This window comes from Lissotriton vulgaris, chromosome 2_1 (assembly GCF_964263255.1).
Source record: "Lissotriton vulgaris chromosome 2_1, aLisVul1.2, whole genome shotgun sequence".
Taxonomy (NCBI): Eukaryota; Metazoa; Chordata; class Amphibia; order Caudata; family Salamandridae; genus Lissotriton; species Lissotriton vulgaris.
In genome coordinates, this window is record NC_141687.1 from 1322994523 (window position 1) to 1323021866 (window position 27344).

The 27344-nt window shown below is 44.4% G+C and overlaps 1 protein-coding gene across 1 annotated transcript in view; it reads right to left on the reverse strand.

Moving 5' to 3' along the window:
* Window positions 1-1551: 1551 nt before the first annotated feature.
* LOC147732562 (ropporin-1-like) overlaps window positions 1552-27344 on the reverse strand; it is a 321616-nt gene continuing 295823 nt past the window's right edge. The window contains exons 8-9 of the mRNA XM_086958828.1: window positions 4806-4981; window positions 1552-1615 (exon numbers count right to left, since the gene is read on the reverse strand). Of these exons, the coding sequence (XP_086814954.1) occupies window positions 1552-1615; window positions 4806-4981 (240 nt within the window). The remainder of the gene's footprint in view (window positions 1616-4805; window positions 4982-27344) is intronic.

Consider the following 27344-nt stretch of genomic DNA (forward strand, 5'->3'; position numbering starts at 1 on the left):
AAAAGAAAAAGGAGCGTGGATTGTGAGGGCTACTCAAAACACAGTGTTTTGTAAAATAGCCATGTTTTAAGACCTTCAAAACAGAAGAGTTTGCGCGTGTTTTCGTCTAAATGAGTATTTATAAATACCAGGTGGAATCCACGAGAAACCTTTCCATACCCTACTAAAAGCTCCTGTGGCCAGCTATTTACTAAATAATACATATATTAGGGGGTGTAACACCTCAAACCCCCCCCTGAAGCTACACCACTGCTTACCTTACAGACAAGCACACATTCTTTGGTGGTTATTCTTATCTTAGGTGCAATTTATAAAGCGCACTGACACCGAAGCTTCCTGGCGCTGATAGACAGAGCAAATGAGGGGGGAGCACAGATGGCAAAGTTCTAGCTAGGTTTTGGAAAAAGGTGAGTTTTTAACAGTTTTCTGAAGTTCAGGAAGGAAGGGGAGGATTTGATTGAGAGGGGAAGGAGGTTCCAGAGGACAGGAGCTAGGTAGGAAAGACGGCGGCCACCGAATTTCTTAGTTTTGCTTTTAGGGGTGACTAGCAAATCGCGGTGGGCTGAACGGAGGTTACGTGTTGGGCAGTGAGGGCGAATGAGAGATTTGAGGAACGCGGGGCCAGAGCAGTGAAGGGCCTTAAAGGTGAGACAAGCCACCTTGAAGGCGGCCCTTCGGTCGACTGGAAGCCAATGGAGGTTGATGAGCAGAGGCTTGGCAGATAGCCATCTGGGGGTTCCGTGAATCAAGCGGGCAGCTTGATTCTGAACAACTTGGAGACGTTGCATCAAGAATTGTGGAAGACCGTGATAGATGGCGTTAGAAAAATCCAAGCGGGAAAGTACCAGTGAAATGACAGTTTGGGTAAGTGCTGCAGGGGGAAGAAAGTGACGAACTTTGCGGGTCCTCCGAAGTTGGTGCATACAGGAGGAGACCACCGCTCCAACTTGAGCCTTAAGGGAGAGTTCGGCGTCGATGATTACACCCAGGCTCTTTACTATTTTAGCTGGGGTGGGGGGGGGGAGCCAAACTCCGGAGGCCAGAACTGCGGGCCCCAGTAGGTGTGACTGAGTCCAGGGAGGAGGAGCTCGGTTATTGGCACAACTTTAGCCAGGACACCATCAGACTGCAGACTAAGAAACGTAAAAAGAGAAAAACTAGGTAGCTAGGCCTTTCAATCTATGCATCCAGGATCTGGAGTACTACCCCCCTCCCTTTGAAGCACTCCACTGGTATTTGGTTGGAATTGTGCTTTGGAAATACCACATACATACCATGTTCAGATCTGAGATTAACCACAGTGGATTTTGTACCCAGTCTGAGCATCCCAAACAGAGATGAACATAGAACTATATGTTAATCAACGTTTTAGTCATATTTGAACAGATTGCTCATAAAACATTTTTAAACCATTCTTTATTTGTCTGCGCAATCTTTCGGACAAATGTGGTTGATGTTGCTCATATCCAAAAAAAAGCGACTGCATGAAGTCTGTTATGTCTCCACCTTCTGTAATAAAACTTTTGAAGCATTGCGGCGTTTAGATCCCTATTACAGCGTCACCCTTGGGTTGTTCATAAAGTCAGACAATTTAATCAGCCCGTGCGGTCCAATGCTGAGCGGAAAAAAGGAAAATATGAGTTAATTCTAGGAATATCTATGATATCAGGTAGCAGACAAAAGGCAACACAACTGGTAAAAGAAATCGGCCTTCTTTTTATTTATTGCAACATGTTCTTTTTGCCTCACTGAATAGTTCTTTGTTTCTTTCCGATTTTTCCCAATTTACCAGAAAGCTTTTAAAGATCCTTGTAATTTCTAACAAGCATTTGCAATGCAATAGGTCTCGCATTTACATGAGTTTGAGCTATTGACATTGCAAATGACAATGCTTTTTATTTTTGTTTTCGTTTTTAACACATAAATAAAAGGCATTGTCATTTACTATGCCAATAGCTTAAACTCGCGTAAATGCTAGACCTATTGCATTGCAAATGCTTGTTTTAAATGTCTTGGGCTGCTCACGTCCTAGATCTCCTCTAAACATGAACTTGTGATCAGTGTTCTCCTGCATGTGTTTCTTTTTCATCACCCTCCTGGCATTATATTGTCAATGAATGAGGTGTGAATGTAGGTGAACAGGAGAAAGACACTGAACGAACAAGCAGTAATTGATGGATGGCGATGAATGATTCCACCTTTAAGTGATCTGAATGGTACTTATTAATTCCTGTAGTAAATTGCGTGCACTCAGTTGCTATTTTGGCTTGGGCAGAGCTGCTATGATTCCATATTTTGTAACATAGGCCAGTGTTTAATACCTCTCTTCTGAGCACATAGTGATAAGCGCTGCGTCGCCAGGTACGAGACCTAAATAGGCCCACTCCTTGGATCGTATGGACAGCAGCACAAACACACTGACATCTTTACCTAACATGCATTGTAATGTCCCTAGGCGTGCATAGGACAGGTCAGCTAACTCCTCATGCATATAGGGATGGGAAGAGGGCTTTCAGCTCATGTTTTGCCTTTTTCTATGGCCCACGCTCTGGTCACTCTGCAGTGTTCCTGCAAATCCCAAACACCAAGTGTCAAGTCATGACACTACACTGGTAGATATTTACATCAGTGCAGCCTTTTCCCTTTGCCGCTGTAAAAGCTGTCCCAAAAATGTCCCAGTTCAGACTGAGAGACGTCTTTAGCTTGAGAGCTGAGCACTGTAGGATGTGCTGCAATACAGTTGTCACATCCACCATGAATTTTGTGGGATTGTAATGTGATAGTCCACTTTTGGGAGACAGTGACAAAGGCGGTCTCTAAGCTCACAAATAATTAGAAATAACCCCGGTGACAGCACTTCTGGGACCAAAAAGTGAATGGTCACCAATAAATTCATAGAAAGTGCCTATTTATTGGCAAAGAGACGAATGACCATGGCTTGGGAAGCCTTAGGGGCTTCCTCCATCAAAATTTGGCCCATGGACTTGAAGGAATGGGCCACTACAGAGAATGATACACCAATACTTACAGGACAGCAAAAAAAGGGAATGAGAAGACCCAAAAGGCATGGCAAACTGTTCTACTATCCCTTAAATCGAAGGTCCACCCTGAGATTTCTCGGATTAACATTGGAAGTGTGAAGAAACCCATTGGTGCTAAAGTGGTGTTGGGGGTCTCTAATTTTATTCTGACAAAAGGATCAACTCTGATGTTTTGCATGATTTGTGGTGTTGTTTTCATGCTGTCTTACATCTACACTCATGTGTTTGCCAGTAGAGCACCCTTCTCAGTTTGAACACACAGTGGTATGATGCAAGCTAGCAATTTGCATCCTGGTTGACACTAGTCACTTCACACTTACAGTTGACTTAGGTCTATTGCTCTTTTTATATTACATTTTGGTGGTTTGACATATGCGATGGATGCCGTGTACTATTGGTATATATGCCTTTGCCACCCCAAGTGTGCTTGTCTAAAACACAGACCCTACTGTGTAAAGATTATATTACTGCAGATTTCGTGTGCTTGTGCAGAAATTGCCAGATTTCCTTATCAGAAGTGTCATTTTGTATTGTCATGTATGTTTCGGCAAAAATCTCACAGAACCCAATATATGAAGTCTTTGTATGACAGTAAGGTTTAGAAAAACGCTAGAAAGCCCAAGCCAGAGGTTGAATATGTCTAGATTCCCATAAAGATTTGATTTAGAAATGTCCCATCGGCAAGCAGCTGTCTACATTCGAACTGGTCTGTGTCAGAACACTAGGGAGTCAGGATGCTGTGGTCTGCAATATGGCTTCCTGGACATGCCGTCAAAAATGTGTAGATGCACAACACATTTAGCTATCTGTGCCTACTTCATGTATGATATTCCCTTACAAACCTTGAAATTCTGTGATGCCAGAACTCTACTGCTCTGCTGGATCTCATTTCCGGCAAACACTCAGCCTTACCTGTTCCCTTTAGATAGGAAATCTCATCAATAGGTAATGCTGTTTGAAGAACCTCAGTAGCATCCCTGTTTTTTAATGGTGCCAAACCTTTGTAATAACTAAGGCCACAGGCTCAGATCTTTAAGTATGAAAAAATCATGGATCCTATCTGTGCACCCATAGTAAGAGCCCATTCTAAGGAGGTCATTTAGAATTAGGCAGTGTGGGAGCTGCACCGTATAATGGAGGAGCTCCCGCTCTGCCACCGCCGCAGTTCCCCCGCCACATTTAGAGGTACTGGCACTCCTGGAATATAAACAATAAGACCCAACTGGCTCTGCCACTGAAAATGGGGCTCTGCTGGAGGGAATCTGTGAAATGGCCGCCCATGTGCCACCAATTTGGCAGGATGATGTGTATTCCACCGACTTTCCTGTTTGGGCCGCCTCACGAGGCAAGGCGGTCTGGGGCATTAAGGAAAGGTACAGCTTTGGCACAAAGGGGGAAAGCTTCCTGTACATAAGGGACTCTGATTTTCCTTATTCACAATCAAATCCCAGCTTTGGAAGTTGGTGTCTGAAACAGTAAAAAGAAAAACAGAATGCAGAGTGACCCACTACAACATAGCAACCTGCTGGGTATTCAGCTTTGTGGATGTGAATCCGCAGCACCATCAGATGCACTTTTATCAAAGGGCTCCCCGACAGGCAGATGGGGGTCTTTAAATGTGGTGGCCTGATTTCCACCAGAGGAAGGGGGTCCATGTTAAGAGCCTCACTTGGCTGCTGGCTTGGGGCCACAAGCCAGTTTCTAAAGGAGGCTCTTAGGTGATGGAGAAAATTAAGAAAAATTAATCCAATATTAGCTGCTTACATCTCTTGCTGCAGATACCGGAGGGATCTGTGAATTAGCACAGGTGAAATTCTTTCATCTATTGAAGCCAGGTACTGGTAAAGAAACTGAAAGGTGCTGAAAGGAATACGCGGGGGATGGCATCTTTGGCTAGTAGATAAAATCTCGAAGGCAAGCTTCAGTGCCGTTGCAATGTTCTGTTGGTGATAGAAAAAACAAAAAGGCTGTCAGAATTGCACCTGGCTGTTGTAACATAACATATATAATTATAATATTACTAATAATACCAATAGTGATATTATTAATAATGCTGATACATTAACAATATTTGTAAATCAAACAGCTTCACACTACCAAAAATGCTGCATTTTGGTTGGTTCCTAGCTGGTAAATATCTAACCAAGCTATTCATCAGTAGTACCTGAGACATGCCGCAATACAGTATCAACCACATATAACCACACTTTCTTCCGATAATAGCTTACTATAAAGATGAAAGAGTTCTGAGAAAGAACTAGAATGTTCACCTAGCTCGCAGAAGTTGCCTGCTCTTGGAGACATGCTGTTGGAGAAGACAGCTTTAGAATAATTCTCTTGCCTGTGCTGAAAGATGAATAAATACATGAAAATATTTTTTATTCCAGCTGCTACAAGCTCCTAAAATAAACGAGTCCTTAAGCACATTCCTTTCCATGTGTTTGTACTAGATATTTAAGTTGTTCCTAGTCTGTAAATTGTGTAATCCATGACAGTTTTCACTGTGTTCTGAAACAGTAACCTCAATGGTCAGATTAACAATAGTACAAAATAAGTTTTAGTTAATTATCTTTTTAAGCAGTCGGTGTATAACATAGGCAAAGCAAGATTTTTTGTATACAATAAATATATATTGTTATTGTATTATATAATTTACTTATATTTAACTTGCAGTAAAAAATATTTTCAAGCCAGTGCACATTCAAATTGATTGACTGGTTTGGGGTTTTGAATGGTAAGTGAATTTTAGGATCAGAATTGGTTTTGGGTGGCAAGGGAATGTTCAGGTTTTAGGGTGGGTTTTGGGTATCAAGGGAGTTTTTAGGGTTCAGGGTGGGTTTCGGTTTTTTTTGGTGGTAAGGGAATAATGAAGGGTTAGGGTTGGTACGGTTTTTTGGGTGGCAAGGGTAATTTTAGGGTTTAGGATGGGTATGGGTTTTGGGATGGCAAGGGTATTTTTATGCTTATGGCAGGTATGAGTTGTTGGGTGCTAAGGGGTTTTTAGGTGGCAATGGTATTTTTAGGGTTTAGGGTGTGCATGGGTTTTTTGGGTGGTAAAGGAATTTTTAGGGTTCAGGGTGGGTTTGGGGTTTTGGATTGCAAGGTTATTTTTAGGGTGGGGAGTGGGTTTTTGGGTGCTAAGGATTTTTAGAGTTTAAGGTAGGTGTGGGTTTTTGGGTGGCAAGGTTATTTTGAGGGACTAGGGTGGGCATTGTTTTTTGGGTGGTAAGGGTGCATATGCATGTGTGTATGTGTGTGTGCTTGTATATATATATCCCCTTCGAATCTCATGACGAGCTCAGCTCGTCATGAGCCACGGTGCTCGTGTGCTCATGACGAGCTGAGCTCGTCATGACCTTTAGAACGCTCGCATGCTGGGCTAATTCCCCTGCTGTGTAAACGTTCTAAAGAAACCGGTGTGGTCATGACGAGCTCAGCTCGTCATGAGCACACGACCACCGTGGCTCATAACGAGCTGACCTGGTAATGAGCACAGGGGCGCTGTGCGTGCCCCCCCGCCCCCCAGCACAGCATGGGAATTTGTCCAGCTGTGAAGGGGTTAAATAGATATAAAATATATAATATATATATATAAAACTATGTATACAAAAAATAATTCTATCTATACATATATATGTAAATATATATTACCTACTGGCGGTTGCCAGTAGGTATATATAGTTAGGATTTTTTTTAATAGGGATTTCTGAAAATTCTATGTTGAATAACTTTGGCGTTAATGGACGGAATTGGCTGAAATTTTCAGGAAAATGGCACATTTTGTTTCTGAGCGTCCCCTGAAAGTTGGGGGGGGGTTTTGTCAAGCGGGGGCCGAGAAAAAAGGGGGGTCCCAAAACGTGTTTTTAACATTGAGTTTTCTATAGGGTGGTTGGACTCACTGTTAGCCCGAACGGCTGAATGGATTTCCACCAAATTTGGCAAAATTGTAGGGACTGGTACCCCGATGTGCCTTTGCTATGTCTCAAGATATATGCTCCAGTGGTTTTTCCGCAAATTAACTTCGAAAAATATATATTGGGCTACATTGGGCTATATATATGTTAGAGCCCAAATGTAGCCCAATGTAGCCCAAAGATGGCCACCAGAGACAAAAAAAAACAAATGTAGCCCAAATATCAGCCAGATGTAGCCCAACTATAGCCCAATGACAGAATGTCCCAGAGTGTCCTAAAGAACAACTAGAGCGCTAACAGTCTTACTTATGACAAAAGTATGGCACACCTGAAGTCATCTTGATTGGAATAACGTGTTAACACTTAAAACATTTAATTTGCAAAGGAACAAAATGAGGGGGTTCATTTTGCCATAGAAATTATGATTATTGCTGAAGAAAGAAAAATTAGGGCACATTTTGAGTGACTTCTCAAATCCGCTTATATTTCATTAAAAAAATTCTGATATGCAGTCTCCCAAGATGGCCACCAGAGACAAAAGAGCCCAAATGTAGCCCAAATATCAGCCAGATGTAGCCCAACTATAGCCCAATGACAGAATGTCCCAGAGTGTTCTAAAGAACAACTAGAACGCTAACAATCTTACTTATGACAAAAGTATGGCACACCTGAAGTCATCTTGATTGGAATAAAGTGGTAACACTTAATACATTTAATTTGAAAAGGAACAAAATGAGGGGTTTCATTTTGCCATAACAATGATATATATATATATATATATATATATATTACCTACTGGCGGTCGCCAGTAGGTATATATAGTTAGGATTTATTTTAATAGGGATTTCTGAAAATTCTATGTTGAATAACTTTGGCGTTGATGGACGGAATTGGCTGAAATTTTCAGGAAAATGGCACATTTTGTTTCTGAGCGTCCCCTGAAAGTTTGGGGGGGTTTCGTCAAGCGGGGGCCGAAAAAAAGGGGGGTCCCAAAACGTGTTTTTAACATTGAGTTTTCCATAGGGCGGTTGGACTCACTTTTAGCTCGAACGGCTGAATGGATTTCTATGAAACTTGGCAAAATTGTAGAGACTGTTTGCCCAATGTGCCTTTGCTAGGTCTCAAGATATGTGCTCCAGTGGATTTTGAGAAATTAACGTTCAAAAAAATATATATATCTGTGACAGCGTCCCGGTTAGCGCCCCGGTTCGCGTACCAGACGCGTAACGGAACTTCGCGAGGAGAAGCGGATTGGCTCTCCGGTGACTGTCAACATTCTAAACAGTCCGGAGCGGCCGCCATCTTGTCTCTCGGTAGTATCGAGAGACAAGAGGTGGAAATAAACGAAGGGGGAAATGAATGAAAGGGGGCAAGGTAGACCCCTACTGACCCCCTAGGATTGATGTGGGGGCTATTAAAGGGCCCCGCGGTGCAAAAAAATGAAAACAAATGTTTTTCGCTTTTTCGCGGTGGAAGCTCTAACGGTACGCGAACCGGGTAGCTCACCGGTAGCGTAACGGGAGTCCGCCATCTTGTGTTTTGGACGAATTTAGTCACAAGACGGAGGATAAACAATGTTGGGAATGGGTATAAGGGGGCACGGGAGACATATCCTTACCCCCTAGGTTTTCTGAGGGTGGCTGAGGAGGCCCATATATGTAAAAAAAACAGCCTTTTTTTTCAAATGTTTGCACGGTTAGCGCCCGGTCCGCCCACCGGGTAGCGTTCCGGAAAGCGTAATAAGGGGAAAACCAAGGGAAACAGTAAAATAATATTGGTGGGTTATCCTGGAGGTGACGCACCTCAGCAACGCTATAATTGATTGGATGCCACCTCTGCATGTGGCGGTGCATAGAATAGTTTCCAAAACTATACTTTTTGTCTGTGCCTCGGGACAGAACTGCATCGCAATGAGGCATGTCACCAGCCGGGCATTGACCTTTTTTTGCCCTCGAGGGTAAGAAAAAAATTGCCATATAAAATGGTCTAAGCGGTGGGATTGCCGGGGCTCTTCACGCAAGAACTGCCTCAGCTCTACCTCCTCTTCCTCTTCTTCTTCCTCTTCCTCTGGGTTTGGAAGGAACTTTGCAGGTGGTCCTTCCTTCCTAGGTGGTTGTGGTGGTGGTGGGGGTCCACCAGCTGCAGCTACTACAGATGCCATGACTGAACAAGCAGAAACAGGTCTTCCTCTCACAAAGATGAAAGTCAGAGTGAGGAAAAAAGGTGGGGGCTTTCATCATTTGGGAAAAAAAAATGTTCTAAACCAATGGAAAGTGTTATTTTCAGGTCACATGACCTGCTACGCTTACGTTACGCGTCCCACTCCACGCCCGGAGCGCTTCCGGGGTGCTGCGCTTCTCGCCTCGGGTCGCGCTCCGGAGCACTTCCGAGTGTGCTAACGCGGCGCGTCATAAGACGCATTACGCGGCAACGCGATACGTCGCGCTTACGTGACGCGTCACGATGTTGTTTTCGAATGCGGCAGTTGCGCTAACGGAACGTTTCCCGGTGCGCGGACCGGTAGCGAAAAAAAAAAAAAATGTATATACATAAAAAAATTATATTAAATACATAAAAAATATATTTTTCCTTTAAAAGAAGAATACATTTTACAGCTTTTGATATTTGCAATTAAAAAACCATTGAAATTCACTGAAAAAACCATAGGTTATAGACCATATGTAATTTCGGAATTAGCATTTACAAAACCTTGAAAATTCAATGAAAAAACCATAGGTTATAGACCATATATAGTTAGGAATTAGCATTTACAAAACCTTATTTTACTCACACAAAACCATTGAAATTCGCATATATAGTTAGTTGCACTAACTATATATCGCGCACCCGCAATCCACTGCTGATGATGTCACATATTACATCATTCATGACATGGTCAGTGACATCACTGATGACATCTCAAATGACATCACTGATGACATCACTGATGACATCTCAAATGACATCACTGATGACATCACTGATGACATCACTGATGACATCTCATTTGACATTACTGATCACATTACTGATGATATCATTCATGTGATAATACGATGAACCTCTTCAGACTCTAATATAACCTAAGATACAATCAGTGTAAACAGACACTCACAGACTGTCACTCATCCATGGAGTTACTCACACACCTAGTCAGTCATGCAAAGAATCAATCACACCTCCATTTCCTCAACTATACAGTTATACACACCGTACTTATTCAAACATATACTAACACATATTTACTCTCTTATACAATCCCTGATACAAGTTCACAATGATCCATACAGCCACTCACACATTCACTGGCTCTTATACACAGTTATTTATATATGTCAACTCTCACATGTACTGTGTTTTACATATGTACTTACTTTGACATGTAGCACTGAGATATCCATTCACTCACCAATACACTCATGCACACAGTCAACCGCCCATACAGCTGTTTCCACATGCACTTTTGAACCCATACATCTAGTGAATCAACTGCTCACACATCTATGCACAGAGTCATACACCTCCCAGCCACCCACACACACACTCAGTCTCCCATACAAATACTTGGGCAACCAATCAATAACCCAATTACTCATATAGCTACTGATCAACACATGCAGCAGTTTACAGAACAACAGACATAATGATGCACAAATTAAGACAGTTTAGTCACTAACCCATGCACTCAGTGAGACACATTTAATCACTCACTCATACAGTCAGTCATGCACCTACTAAATCCTTCATCCAGACACTTATACATCCACTCATTCTTCAATATGTAAGACATATTTTAACTTTACAGAAACATACAGTCACTGGATGTTGTCATCAGTGATGTCATCAGTGATGTCATTTGAGATGTCATCAGTGGTGTCATCAGTGATGTCACTGACCATGTCATGAATGATGTAATATGTGACATCATCAGCAGTGGATTGCGGGTGCGCGATATATAGTTAGTGCAACTAACTATATATGCGAATTTCAATGGTTTTGTGTGAGTAAAATAAGGTTTTGTAAATGCTAATTCCTAACTATATATGGTCTATAACCTATGGTTTTTTCAGTGAATATATATATATATATATATATTCACTGAAAAAAACATAGGTTTCAGGGATGTTATAGTTAGTCGGACATTTCACACGTACAAAAGCAGAGAAATTCGGCCATTATAGTTAGTTGAGCTAACTATAACTCGTGCCCCCGCAATGCACTGCTGATGGCATCACATATTACATCACTGATGACATGGTCAGTGACATCACTGATGACATCGCAAATGACATCACTGATAACATCATCCATTGACTGAGCGTTTCTAAAAAGTTGACTATTGTTACATATATATATGTATATATATAGATAGATAGATATAGATACAGATACATATATATATATATATATATATATAGACATGTCATGGTGTATTGAAGAATCAGTGGGTCTATGAGTGTGGGACTGACTGTATAAGCGAGTGAATTAACAAGTCTTAGTGAATGAATGGGTGAATGACTAATCTGTGTGAATGTTTGTATCAGTTTGTCAGTTGGTGTGTAAGTGGCTGCATGGGTTGGTGAGTAGGTACATGAGTGTCTATATGAGTTATTGATTAGCAGAGGTGTTGCGCAGCGGCCAGGGTGACTGACGCTGGATGCTGGGAATCACGGTTCGATCCCCCGCACCGGTGGCAGGGGTCTGCCCAGCACCATGTGATTCTGGACAATAGCTTGCTTAATCTTCCTGACGGCCCCCAGCGCCGGGAAACCTACGGGTAGCTGTGTGCTTTACAAATACAGGATTCTTTATTATAGCAGTCTGAGTACCGGTATAGGTGCCTGAGTGTCTGTGTGGGTGGGTGACGGTTAGTGTGACTCCCTGCATGGATGTATGAGTGGGTGAATCCTTGGGTGTATGGGTTCATGAGTGCATCTGTGAGGTACTGTATGGTGAGCGAGTGTGCTTATGGCTGTGTCTGTGAGTGAATGGATGTCTCAGTGGTATGTGTGTGAGTAACTGGATATGTATAAGGCAGCAGATGTGAGTTTTGGAGTATATAAGTGACAGAATGTGAGAGTGATTGATTGTGAGAGTGACTGTATGGATGAGTGTGTGCTTGTGTCAGTGATTGTATAAGAGAGTATGTCTTAGTACTTGTATGAATAAGTGAGGAGGTGTGTGTATAACTGTATAGGTGAGTAAATGACAGTGCGATTTATTCTTTGCATGACTGAGTAGCTGTGATTGTAACTTTATAGGTGAGTGGAGGTGTGTGACTGTCTGTATAGGTGTATGAGTGCATATGATAGTGGCTGTATTGATGAGTGACTGCATGTATGAGTGACTGTGTGGGTGAGTGAGTGGATGTGTGTGTAGACCTAAGAATTAGTGAGTGGGTATGTAGTTATTGGTATTGGTGTGTCTATGGTTTTGAGACTGGCAGTCTGTAATTTAGAGTGGGTGTATCAAAGGTTATATTAGGGTGTGAGGAGGTGGATCAGATTATCACATTGATAAGGTCATCAATGATGTCATTTGATATGTCTTCAGCGATGTCATCAGTGATGTCACTGACCATGTCATCAGTGATGTAATATGTTATGTCATCAGCAGTGCATTGCGGGGGCGCAAGTTCTAGTTAGCTCAACTAACTATAATGGTTGAATTTCTCTGGTTTCGTGCATGTGAAATGTCCAATTATAATGTCCCTAAAACCTGTGTTTTTTTCAGTGAATTTCAAAGGTTTTTAAATGCTAATTTCGAACTATAACGTCCCTGAAACCTATGGTTTTTTCAGTGAATTTCAAAGTTTTTTTTAGGAATCAATCATTTTTATTAGATGGGAGCAGAATAAATGTACACAGCTTCCTGCCTACATCCATTGGCCGGCAGAGCGAGTCAAAGGTAGTAGTACACAGCGTTTAAGCCAACAACCCGGAGGCTCGGCTGCGTAATAAGCTGGATTGCTGTAAGTTAAATTGCGTCTTCCAAATTTGAGGGGATGGAGGAAATTAACAAAGAAATATATGACAAAGGGGAAACAATACCAAAGCAAAATCCCTCCCAAACCCCTTCTATCCCTCCCCCACCCTCCTCCGCACCAGTTATTGCCTCACTATGCTGATCTGAGCCTACAGTCATAGGTTTTGAGAAAGCATCATACTCATGTTGCCAGTGTCTGATCTTTAGCTAGCCTCTCCAGTGGAAGCAATTTAAGGATTTGCAGATATTTAGGACAGGTAACTTCTCTCATATCTTTTATTAACAGTTGTAAGAAAGGCGCCCACAGTTTGGCATATTCCCTCCTTTTGCCCTCCACGCCAAAAGACATGCGTTCCATAGCTAAGAGATACCACAGGCGATGGATCCAGGACAGCACATCAGGTGTAGACGTTGTGCCCCATTGAGCTAAAATGACCTGTCTAGCTGCCAGCAGCGCTAATCCTATTTACCTACCACAATGGGATTTTAATGAAAAGACATTGGGGTGAGAGAGGCCAACCAGGGTGTATACTGATGAGCGGGGCAAGGAGATATCAAACGCTTCATCTATGTTGTCTAGGACCACCGTCCAGTAACGTTGCAGCTTTGGACAGTGCCACAACAAGTGAGCCAAAGTGCCAGACATATCACAGCCTATCCAGCAAAGGTCCATTTTGCTTTTGTCCCAATTGTGGATTCGGACAGGAGTGTAGTACCAATATGAAAAAACCTTAAATGCAGACTCTGCCCCAATTGTGTTGTGCGCAGTGTGATGTGTTCTGTAGAGGAATTGTTCCCATTCCTCAGGAGATAGTGGCCTGCCTATTTCTGTTTCCCAGCGGACCTGTGCCCTTGTGTGCTGCTCAGTGGGACAAGCAGCAAGCATGGCGTACATTTCAGATATGAGACGGCGGTCATCGTGTTTGCGAAGTAACCACTTTTCGAACGTGGTAAGGGGCCTGGACAATTGGGCGTAATTGGAAGGCGCTGTGATCCAGTGATACATTTGACAATAGAGGTACTCATCAGTCGCTAGGAGGCCATACTCTTGCTTGAGATGTTCAAATGGGACCAGCCCTGCTGTATCAAAGAGGGACCCTACTCTTTTACAGCCCTCCTCCCGCCACCGCTGAAATGGCGCAGATGCCTGTCCCGAAGAAAAACAGGGTTCCATTCCACCAGGTATCTGAGGCATGCTGCTTGATAGTAGCCTCCGATCAAGGGTAGACCCACTCTGCCCTAGGCTTTCGGACATGTCATCTGGTTGAGTGAGGGACGCAGCTTTTTCCCCTCCCAAACAAACTTATTAATGAGAGCCTGCAATTGTTTTATCGCCCGAGGTGGGGTAGACATAGGGAGCATTTGAAAAACATAAAGAATGTGCGGAAGGATTGTCATTTTCACCGCTGCAATCCTCCCAAACCATGCTAGACGCAACTGCGACCAGGCGTCCAGCGCCTCAGTCGTCTGCTCCAGTAACATCAAGTAATTGAGCGTAACCGTTCGGACAATGGTCGGGACTAATCTACTACCTAAGTATACTGTCACTTTGTGTCCACTGGAACCGGAATTGCTGCTGTAGGATATCCACCTCTTCTGGGGGGATAGCAAGATTCTGAATATTGGATTTACCCAGGTTAATCTTAAACCTTGACACATTACCAAAAGTGGAGAGTTCAGCAAGCAGAGTGGGCAGGGATGTCTGCGGCTGCATAAGAGAGAGGATCACATCATCAGCATGGAGACTTATTTTTATGGACGTCCGCCCCAAACTTCAAGCCTACTATGCGTTTGTCCTCTCTTATACGTTGAGCCTAAGGCTCCATATAGAGCGCAAATAAAAGCGGGGACAGGGGCACCCCTGACGGGTCCCACAGGAGATCAGAAAGGATGCCGATCTGCTACGTTGACCCTCACAAATGCCGTGGGTGCACAAAAATGCATCTGATCCAATTATCAAAATTCTCTCCGAACCCGTAGCAGCGCAGTGCCTCGAATAGTTAAGTCCACCCCACCCTATCGAATGCCTTCTCGGCGTCTATAGACAACAAGAATGCCTGCCTGCCCGATCGCTGTATGCTGTCAATAAGGCGGATAATCCATTTAGTGTTGTCCCCACCTTGTCGCCTAGGAAGATAAAACCAGATTGGTCAGGGTCTATTAGGTCTGCACTGAGAGGATTTAGTTATGTCGCTAAAATACCTGAGAAAATTTTCGCATCAGGGAGATAAGTCTATAGGATCCACATTCCCGGGGATCTTTTCCGGATTTTAGGATGACGGAGATCGCAGTCTCTGACCTGGAGGGTGTTACCTCTCCCGTCTCTAAAAAGGAGTTAAACAGTTTGGTTAAAAAGGGAGCCAGCTCCCTGCAAAATGTCTTATAGAACAAAGCCGAGAACCCAGAGGAACCTGGTGATTTGGCCAATTTCAATCTAGAGATAGTCGAGACCACCTCCTCTATTCGAATCGCGGAGTCGAGCGCCTCTGCCAAGGTCTTAGGGAGAGGTGAGATCTCATAGGTCTGCAGGTAAACATTTGGGTCCCGTGCCGGTGGGTCCTGGCCAGTGTATAGAGCAGGGGTCTTCAAAGTGAGGGGCGTGACCCTCAGGGGGCTGTGCAGTGATGGAAAGGGGGGTCGGCCATTCCCGGTCACACTTCTGCCCAGGCCGATAGGACTACAAGAGATTCAGCCCCCCTCCTCCCCTGTAGTGTGTCTCAGCTCGAGCTGCTTTGTGCTCCGCTCGGCTGTGTGTGCGGTCTTATCTCCAGCACAGCATGGCACGCCTGAGTTTCTCACAGGTCTTTAAAGACCATTTGCATGATTACATACCTGTGGTAAACTGGTTACTGAGGCTTAGTTTTTTTTTCTAGTTACAGTACCACCTGGGTCCCCACTCTGCCTATTCCTTACATTTGTATTTTACATTTACTGCAGTAGTGTGAGAATGCATTTAATGAAAATAAATATAAAGTAGGGTTACCAAAAGAAAAATACCAGCCATTTGATGTTTAAAGAGCCTGCATAGGCCTCCTCTTGACACTAAATATGATTGTAAATAAAATCACATGCATTAATTCGTAATGTGACATTTATGTCTTTGTTCCCTTTAATTATCAGTCATGGATCATTGCGGCAGCCTTAGAACACAATTAAAAGTGCTTTCTATTTATATTTGCTGTTCCAAGTACGCACAGTTGAGGGCTGAAATATACAGCTGTAGGTGACTATTTATTTTTGTACCATCTGGGACATCAAAATAATGAGCAGGCAACCCTAACCATAGGACTGGGAGTATGTTGCAGGATCAGCATATTATTTATTTCCTCCACCCTCGATCCCTGATTAATGCCATATTAGCAATAGTTTAACGTATATCTTAAACCCTAAGCTGCCGTCAATAATATGCTGAGTTACTTCAAGTGTCTGGGAATGCACCCTGCATTCAGAGAACTCACTTCTCATTCTCACACTTCACTTTCACGCTCACCCTGCACTCACAGCAATCACAATGCACTCACACTGTTCACCATGCACTCACATCATTCACCCTTTCACCCTGCACTCATAGTGATCACTCTGCACTCACAATGCAATTGGGCTGTTCACCCTGTACCTCACCCTGCAGTCACACTTTTTATCTGCACTCATCTTGAACTCATGTGACACCTCATTCACCTCCTCCCTCACTGCTCAATTTGTAACTCATTCAAACAAGCCCATCATTAACCATGCATTCATTCGTCCCACTCTGCACTTACATCTGCACCCAAATTCATATGGTCACCTCACTCACCCTGCAGTCACTCATCTTTCCCTACTCTCACACAGTTGCATCGCTCACCATGCACTCACATGGGCACTCTTGTCATCCACAAAGTGCAGACGGTTAATGTGCCTGCTACATTGAACATGTACTATGCAGATCACAGACCATAGTGTGAGTAAACTTGGAGTAGCGCTATAAAAAAAAATGTTTATCAGAAAGGTGCTACAGAGAGATGAGGTGCATTGTTGGTGAGTGGTAGTGAGGGAATTTTTGGAGAAGGAGGAAACTGGGGAGGGGGCACCAAAAAAGACTGTTGCACCATGTGTGACCAGTGCTAGGGCCAGCCTGCCTGGGAGTGGTGGCCCCCTGCGAAGTTTGGGTCTAGTGGCTCCCCTGCTTCTGCCTATTACAATTATTATTTACATTTGTAGTGCGCTACTGTTACCAAAAGGTGTCCTGGGGCTAATAGCCATTTGCTGCCTGAAGCCAAATGAGAAACACACAGAAGGGACAGGAGAACCAGTCACATGGGGTGACCTGTAGAGCATAGAGCCAGGTTTTTATATCTTCATAAAGGATAATAGATTCTTGATGGAGCGAAGCAAAGGAGGGTGCACGTTCCATAACTGTGCGGACTGCACCAAAACAGCAAGACAGGCAATTTGTGCCTTCATGAATTAGGGAACAATAAGCAGAGTGGCACAGGCCAAGAGAAGCATAGGGGTCCAACCCATGTGCTTGGTGAGGAGAGATGAGAGGATGAGAAAGGACAGCAAGGGAGTGAGAGAATTCGATTGAAGAGGTCAGGGATGAGGAGAAATATGAAGTGCTGAAGGGAAGTGCGGACACACAAGCGGTGAGTGTGAGGAAAAGTTGAGGGCACATGGGAGGGCTACTGTTAAACTGTGGGAGAAGATAGCTGAGAGATGATCTGTGACCTAAAAAGTAATTTGATGTGACATGGGTGAGGGACAGCAGCGATAGGGGAAGAGAGGGAGTACTCGGTGGGTGCTGAGCAGTGATTGACTTGTAACAAAACATATGCCAGGGACTTCACCAGTAGGATGTCAGAAGTTTATCATTTATAATGTATATTGAATTAATAAACAGCAGTTCTGCTCATCTCTAAATTACACAGACAGAGCCATTATGTGGCAGACGGTCATAGTGCCAGTGTGCACAATTAGGTGCCAGTGAGGAGCACCGGAAGCCACCTGCTCAAATTAAGCACTGGTGCTGAGGTAAGAGGGGAGAGGGACATTGGTTCAAGAAGGTGTGGAAGAACAAAGGAGAGATGTGAGAGATGAATGGGGGAGTGGAGAGGTGTAGGATACAAATAGACAACAATTTTAATGGAGAGACTTGAGGTGAATGAGAAGTGCAGATGGGCACGGAAGGTGACAGGGCCAGAGAGGCCATGAGATAAATGCGAGAGACTGTTAGAGATGAGGGCAGTGAAAAGACAGAATGGCAAGAGGTGATTAAGCGTGACCTGAGAAGTTGAATGGGGAGAGTTCAGAAGTTATAAAAAGGGCTGAAAGAAAATGGTCTGCAAAGTGAGAGAGGGATCCGGGATTGAGAGAGGAGAGGAGAGAGGGATGGAAGGGAGGGGTGAGAAGAAAGCGGCATGTGTAAATTGCTTAACTCTACACAAGACCGCCAGGGTTTTTAGGGACCCATGTTGCTCCCGGCCAGGGTCAGGTGAGCTTCTTATATGGCAGCACGTATTTCTGTGGAGTGAAAGGCCCATCACAAAGTTCACTAGACATCTTTCTGATATTAATTGCTGTATTTTGATTATAAACTGGTACTGATGGAATGAAATCTTTCCTCAGTGGTACTGCGTGCAAAAAATGTCAAAGTAATGAAGCAATACTATCACAAAATAAAGCTGCATCACATAGCATTATTTAAATTTTCTTCCCACACAATTTAGTCAAGCCTGTTGTGTAATTTGATCCTCACCTGCCTCATAATTCCAGTAGCCCTGTCTACAGGTTTAGAAATGTTGGTCAGGCGGGGGTCCTTACAACTGAAAATGTTGACAGGGGGGGTCTTGGCACCCAAAAGTTTGAAGACCTCTGGTATAGAGTGTTATAGAACATGCGAAAAGCATCCACAGTCTGTTTAGCCGCGTTCTGTTCCTCCCCTGTGTGGTCCCATAGCGACAATTGCATAGCCTCGGCTAGAGAGCGGATCTGAAGCAGCTTCCCTCGGTGCTTGAAAACAATGCGAAAGGGATGGCCCCACGAGTAAGGGATGCCTTGCTCACATAGATGTGTGGTCATCACCTTGAATTCACGTCACTTGAGTAGCGTGGAGGCTGCCAAGTCCTGGAATATGGCCGGTGTGTGTCCCCGAAACTGTACGGGCTGGGCCTCTCTCGCCTATCATATGATGCACTCCTTCAGTTGAAAGTGTGTACGCACATGAGGATGTCCGGCGGTGGCACCATGTTGCCACGAGGGAAGCCCACTCTATGGACTCGATCCATTTGTATGTCCATCACCTCCGTCTCTCCCAGCACCTGCTGGAAATTGGCCCTGAGGTCGTCTCCTTCCCCTTTCCATGGCACGCCTCTGATCCGCACGTCGTTCCTTTCGGGAGCAGTTCTCTAAATCTTCAGCATGTGCCTGTAGATCAAGGTTTTGTTCCCGGAGGCGTAACATATCTTGCTGCAGCTGGTGGAGGTTCTCTTCCCGGTTGACATCGTGCTCCTCAAGTGTGGCCACTCTCCGATTTTGTCCACATCCCTACGTACCTGCCTAAGGTCTGCTGCGAGCTGGCCCTTAAGCTCCTGTATGTCCTCTTTGATGGCAGTAAAGAGTTCCAACATGAACGCCTTGGTAGCAGGGGACTCTTCGCTATCCGCCGTTCCAGGAATGTTTTCTCCAGGCGCAGTGGTCGACCCTGGCTGCTTCATGAGCAGCTCCTTCAAAGTCTTCTCCCCTTGTTGGTTGCTTCCGCCATGTCGCACTAATCCAGCTGCTGGTGCCCACCTTAACTTGACTCACAGCGGCAGCCCTACATGTTCTGCACAGGCTAGGGGGTCTGCTGAACCTGCAGTGCCCATCGTCTCTCCCATCTCTCAGAAAATCAGCGCGCTCGCCTTTCATTTACGCGCTGGTGGGGCTGCCGTAGGGCTTCAGGGCCAGCAAGTGCCGTGGGCCTCCTCACTTCTCAGCCCCAATAGGTGTTTTGCCCTCACATCACTGTCTTGGCTCAACAGTCGGCGGGCGCTTGGCTCGGTCGGGCCCGCAGGGGCACTGTGTTGGCGGGGCACCCCCAATGGCGGATCTGCCGGCTCTGTTCTCCCGGGTGATGCACCGGCAGCAGTTGCTGTGCCGATCTCTCTGATGCTACAGCCGGTCACCCAGTCAGCTCATGTGTGATCTCCGCTCCTGCAGCGCCCTGGGTCTGCCGGCCCACGGACCGCAGAGTCCTGTCACCAGGCCACTCCATCCAGCACCTGGCGCCTGGCCGCTGTTCCTCCCTCACACCGTCTGCAAGGCCTTTGCTCTGCACCAAAATGGAGGCCTGCGCTGCCCACTCGCCGGGCAGAAAACTCGACCTGCAGGGGATACCAATCTGCCGCTCCGTGCTAGTCAGCTCCTGGGCGGCCTCTAAGCTCTCCGCACTGCTCGGCTGCCAGACTTCCCACTACAGCAGTCAAACCTGCGCGCCAGTCGGGCCTGTATGCCCCGCCGAAGCTCCGCGGTAGCAAGGAGCACAAAATGGCGCTTGCCTGCCAATCTCTGCATCAGCGGCAGTACAGCTCCTTTCTCGCCACCAATCACCGGCGACCAGCTTGCAGGTAACCACTGCTCTCTCCGCACTAGACATCCGCTAGCTGTAGGACCGCAGAGCACCACCAACCAGGCCACACCACCTCTTATCGGCCACCGGCCGCTGGTAGCAAGGAGCACAAAATGACGCTTGCCTGCCAATCTCTGCGCCACCGGCAGTATAGCTCCTTTCCCGCCTCCAATCACCGCCGACCAGCTTGCAGGTAACCACCGCTCTCTCCGCACTAGACATCCTCATCTGTAGGACCGCAGAGTGCCACCAACCAGGCCAAACCACCTCTTACCCTCCACCGGGCCGCTGCTCAGCTCACTCGCAGCTCTGCTTAGTCCTCTGCCGCGTGTCTCGAAGTCTCCGGGCAGGAAACTCACCCCGCTGGTCCTACTCAGCTCACCAGAGTCATCTGGTCCCGGTATGCAGTCAGAAGGTACCGGGGAAAGGCAATATTACAATGCTTTAATTTGGCGGTGCTAGAGGGACACAATCCTGCATCCTACCATGCCGCCATCTTGGCTACACCCCCTCAAAGGTTTTTTTAAATGAAAATTGCTAACTAAAATGTCCCTGAAACCTATGTTCTTTTCATTGAATTTCAAAGGTTTTTTAAATGTTAATTACTAACTATAACATCCCTGAAACCTATGGTTTTTTTCAGTGAATTTCAAATGTTTTTTAAATGCTAATTTCTAATTGTAATATCCAAAAAATGCTCTTTCTAAATTTTTAAACTTTTATAAAAATGTTGTGATGCTTTCTCTTATCTAAAAGATTAATTTACATTTTTTTCCAAAGTGGATTTGGGTACCGATTGTGTACCAGTCACGGTGGGTGCGCAAATCCAAGAATTTTGCCGCCATATTGGTTAAGTCGTGTACGATGTGCGTTCGGTATGCAAAGGGTGCGCGGTACTCAGCCCCGCGCAACGTCACATATGTATTTCCGGGTGTTGCGCCAGGTGCGCAAATCCACTGCAATTTTTTTTGTTTTAAATGTATATGTATATAACTTTATTATGTATCTTATACCAAGAGATTATTTAACATAATTGTAAATATAATATATCTGTAACTGCAATAATGATATATTATTATTAAAAATTGTTTTTGGAAATCGCGTCGGGTGCACGTAGGTTGCCTGTCGGGTGCGCACTGCTTGCACGCCCGGTGCGTGAATCCTATGTGACTTCAAAAGAAAGTATTTCAATGGTTAAGAAGCTTTTGATTCTAGAATTTGCAGAACCCCACCCAATGTTTTCATTCTTTTAACTGCATCTATAGAGACACAGCTCTTGTGTTTTTCTCGTCCTCTTTGGATTTTTCGGGTGTTTTTTTTCTTCATCAAAAAATGTCTGCTTCCAATCCAGCACAAACGCTTCCGCCTGAAGATGAAGAAGAGTTGGAAGAAGCAGTGAAAGTGAGATACAACAGTATAGTTTGGGCTTTCTTCTCAATTCCACCTGGAGAGAAGAAAGTAAATGCATGAAAGGTTACTTACAGTTTGTAAGAAGGTCCTGTCATGAGAATGTGAAAAAAAATATTCATGCGGCACCTCTTCGATGCTCAAGACCGAACATAATTCCTAAATTTGCTAGAGTGGCGCAGCATTGTGTCAAATGCAAAAATAAATTATGTTACAGTGAACAATCAGTGGATGCCATTGTGGTTGCTATTAAAAACCATCATTGCTAAAAAAAAAATGAAAACATTTGCAATGACTTTGTAATTGCATAATGTTTTCAAAGTTTTCATTGTTGGTTCTGTTATTTTTTTCTTTTTTTTAAAAAAACACCAAATAAATACAAACAAAGTTGGAAAAACACAAAAAAATTATAAAAGAAAAAAAGAAGAAAAAAATTGTTCTTTTAGAACCACCTATTAGGTTAAAAATAGACAAATTTGTAAATATTGTATGAATTGTGACAAATGTAATATATGGAGTAGTGTATGGGTAGTGCATATGTGATTGCATGAGTGCATGTGTAGTGCCTGGGTGATTGGAGAAGTACATGTGTACTACCGGAGTGATTGCGTGAGTAAATGGGTAATGCCTGGGTGATTGTTCGAGTGCATGGGTAGTGGCTGGATGATTGCATGAGTGCAGGGGTAGTGCCTGCGGGATTAGAGGAGTTCATAGATAGTGCCTGAGTGATTAAATGAGTGCATGGGTAATGTTTTGGTGACTGAGGAGTGCATGGGTGATGAGTGATTGGAGGAGTGCAAGGGTAGTGCCTGGGTGATGGGAGGAGTGCATGGATAGTGTTTGGATGATTGGAGGAGTGCAAGAGTAGTGCTTGAGTGATTGAAGGAATGTATGGATAGTGCCTGGGTGATTTGATGAGTGCCAGGGTAGTGCCTCGATGATTGAAGGAGTGCATAGATAGTGCATGGCTGATTGGAGGAGTGCATGTGTAATGCCTAGGTGCATTGAGGAGTGCATCAGTAGTGCCTGTGTGATTGCATGAGTGAATAGGTAGTGCCTGGATGATTTTATAAGTGCATGGGTACTCCCTGAAAGATTGGAGGACTGCATGGATACTACCTGTGCGATTGAAGAAGTGCAAGGATAGTGTCTAGGTGATTGGAGGAGTGCATTGCTAATGCATGGGTGATAGGATGAGTGCAAAGGTAAAGTCTAGGTGGTAGGAGGAGTGCATAGATAGTGATTGGGTGATTGGAGGAGGGCAAGAGTAGTGCTTGGGTTATTGTATGAGTACATAGGTAGTGCATGGGTGATTGCATGAGTGTAGGGGTACCGCCTGGGTGATTGCATGAGTGCATAGGTAGGGCCTGCATGATGTTATAAGTGTATATGTACTGACTGGGTGATTAGAGGAATGCATAGGTAATGCCTGGGTGATTAGAGGAATGCACAAATAGTGTCTGGGTGATTTTAAAAGTGCATGGGTACTGCCTGAGTGATTGAATTAGTGTATGGGTAATGCCTAGGTGCATGGGGGAGTGCATCAGTTATGTCTGGGTGATTTGAAGAGTGCATAAGTAATGCCTGGTGGATTTTATAAGTGTATATATACTGCCTGGGTGATTGGAGCACTGCATGGATAGTGCATGGGTGATTGGAGGAATGTAAAGGTACTGCCTGGTTATTGCATAACTGCTTATGCTTAGGTAGTGCCAGAGTGATTGCATTATTACAACGGTAATGCCTGTATGATTGGAGCAGTGCTTGATTATATAAGTGCTGGGGTAGTGCCTGGTTGATTATATAAGTGCAGGGTTAGTGCCTGGGTGATTTTATGTGTGCAAGGGTACTGCCCGAGTGATTGAAGGACTGCATGGGTAATACCTGATGACTGTATGAGTGCAGGGGTAATGTCTGGGTCATTAGAGGAGTGCATGGGTAATGCCTAAGTGATTGCATGAGTGCAGGGGTAATGTATGGGTAATTGGAGGAGTGCATGAGTAATGTCTGGCTGATTGCATGAGTGCAGGAGTAATGGCTGGGTGGTAGCATGACTGTAGTGGTAGTGCCTGGGTGATTATAAGAGTGCATAAATAGTGCCTGGGTGATTTTATACGTGCATGGATGATGGAGGAGTGCATGGATAGTGTCTGGGTGATTGCAGCAGTGCAAGAGTAGTGCCTGGGTTATTCTATGAGTGCATAGCTAGTGCTTGGATGATTGCATGAGTGTAAGGGTAGTGCTTGGGTTAGTGCATGAGTACACAGGTAGAGCCTGGGTAATTGCATGAGCGTGGTGAGTGCATAGGTAATGCCTGGGTGACTTTATAAGTGCATGGGTACTGACTGAGAGATTGAAGGAGTACATAGATACTGCCTGGGTGATTGAAGGGGTGCAAGGGTAGTGCATGGGTGATTAGAGCAGTGCATAACTAATGCTTTGGTGAGTGCATGAGTGTAGGGGTAATGTCTAGCTGATTGCATGAGTGTAGTGGTAGTGCCTTGGCGATTGGAGGAATCCATAGCAGGGGCGTAGCTAGAGCTTGTGGCGCCCGGGGCTATCCCTCAGATTGCCGCCCCTTGGGGGGAGTGGGGGGGGTGCTGGGGAAAAAGGACGGCGAGCACTTGATAGTTTTGGTGCTAATAGTTTACCTCGATCATGCAAGTTACATGCACATACATGACACGGTCAAAGGCTACACAGTTGAATACACCGGTGACTGGCAGTACAAAGAGAACACATAGACTGCATGATCTATCTGGGGACTTAGAAAAAACACATGTGACATCCATCAGAGAGCTGTGTGAACAATTACACCTCAGCACAATGCAAACATGCACATACATGACACTGTTCAGGGATCCATCACCTACAGCTGACATTAAATGACTACAGTCTCTTCTAAGAGCACAAAAATGTACCAGGATGGAGGAGTTATTTAGATCCATTTCCAGTGCAATAAATATGTTCATTTGAGATTATGACTGTACATGGGATGATAATTCAGATACTAACAATTCTTCTTACTCCAACAACTGGCTAATATCTTGACTTTCAAACTGGTAGTGGGTCCAGTTACTTTAACAGAAGGGGACAACCCAGAACGTTTTAGCCCTCTCACAGAAAAAGTGTCCTTGGTTAGTAGTGTGCAAAGCTGCAAGAATTTAGAGAAAACTTAGTCTTCTGTGAAGCCAAGTCTTACATTTTGAGTGAGATCTTGCAACCTGCCTTTTCAGCTGCTGAGCCCGTGCTCCGACACTACTGAAAATTGCTGAAACTTGTTTTGGCTGCCTAGGAGAAGACCATCTCAGGCCCAGGGGTCCACAGACAAATTGTCAGATGCTATTGGCCAGACCCAGGTGCGTCAGAATTGTTGCCTGTGGTTCAGCCTTTGTCCTCAAAACTGAGACTGAATACCTCCCCTAGAGAGTCAAAACTATTGGATGCCAAGGGCCATTAAGTTTTCACTTAAGACAGTGACTTTTTTGATTGTATCCCCATTCAAGCAAATGTCCAGGGGTCCACTTCGACCTCTTATAGACAGTGTTGTTAGTAACAATAACTTCAGCTGGAGTACTTTTGGACCACTTGGTTCGTCTCCCTTTCACAGTTCTCTACCAAAACAAGTTGGCCCTATGCTTTTTTGCCCAAGGTGGCGTCAGTGGTACAGACTATCACCCTCTATATTTGCTCTATTCTTCTCATCCACCAGGCAGGAGGAGCGGCTGCATTGACTGAACCCTGTATGTGGGCCTCATGCTGATACTACATCAACCAGATTGAGTGAATGACCAGCTCTTTGTGAGCTATGTTAGAGCCAAGAAAGACAAGCTTATTGAAAGTCATCCACATCACAAATATTTATTTAACTTATCATGCAACCAATGCAAGTACAGCAGGCAGAATGTAAGGAAATCTGAATAGGACTGTAAACAGTGTATACTTGTTAATTCTTTAACCAATAAATCATTCACTGAATTATAAAGATTATATCACTAATCCAATTTGATCTGTGGAAATTAAGTAACGAAGGTAATACGATCATCCCATGCTTCAACAATTGCTACACGATGCGCAAGAAAGACCCTCAGAGAGGATTCGTGCACACTTCACTATAACACAAGGCTGCTTCCATGACTTCTAGGTTCGATTCCACACTGCTGGCTAGGATGCAAAATAAGTATCAGGAACTAACATGAGCATGGAGGCTGGTGCCTAATGTACATCAATGTCATCTTGGCCAGCGAATGGACGGAGTCACAGTTGCAGCCACATGGAGCCACCTTATAGTGCTGAACTGATGGGAAAAGGTACTCCAGGCCAGTCTGACACAGGGAGGGAGGGTTATTTCTTAGGTAAGGAATCTACCGGAATGTCATGTTACTGAAGGAAAGTAAAATGTTTTTTCCATTACAGGAGCACAGCCTTTGTAGAAGCAAGAAGACTATGCAAAAGGCTAGGGGGAGTGTAAATGAATAATAAAAAATTCCCATGCATTTTAGAGTTTATCTCAATAATGATTTGGCTCGTGCTCAATGGGAAAAGTTTAACATGACCCATCTTGTTTAAATGTATGCTCCCGGACAAGTCAACGAATCTGTTTGCAGTTAACCCCGACCCTGAATAATAACGCGGACCTCATTATCCTTGGACACCTGTTTACTAATGAGTACTGCTACTAGTCTCGGTTAATATACTGACCCTCCGCTAAGAAGTCCCGGCAGTCTCCCTTTCTAAAAGTAGTGCACTAAGTGCAGGTACCGTTTTCAGCAGCACCTGACAGTACTTGCCCAGCCCCAGTTAAGTCACCCCGTCAAACGACTCCTATAATTCCCTGAAGAAAATACCAACACAGGCAGCAGTAGCACATCTGTCGTACGCTCCTCATATACGTGCTCTGTTTGTGACCTTTGCAATGCTTAGTCGATCTAGTCCCTAGATTTGTTTCCTCGTATCATAACTGTCCACACAAATTTTCAAAATATCCTGGATAGGCGTTGACAGTAATGCCAGGTCTATAAAAGCCAAGGAGGGACAAATTATTTTCAGGACATGTTTTCTCAATTGGGACTGGTACTGTGTGCTTGTAGGTTCACTTTAAATTACACTAATGCAGAAATGTTAACACATTTCTTATGAAATTGGTGTTCTCACTGAAGGCAGGGATTTATGTACTCTTGTCTCTATGAGAGTGTGGGCTGAAACCAATATGGACTTGTCCAGAAAACTAGTTACTATTTTAGTCAAATATGTGGAGAAGGATCGCTTGAAACTACAGGAAGATATTGATATCATGAACTCTGAATTAGCTGAAATGGGGCAAGCTGATGAACTACGGAACTTGAAGAGGAAATGATTAAAAGGTTGAAAAAAGAGGAAGACATCATACATGAAAGGAAGGCATTTAAATTT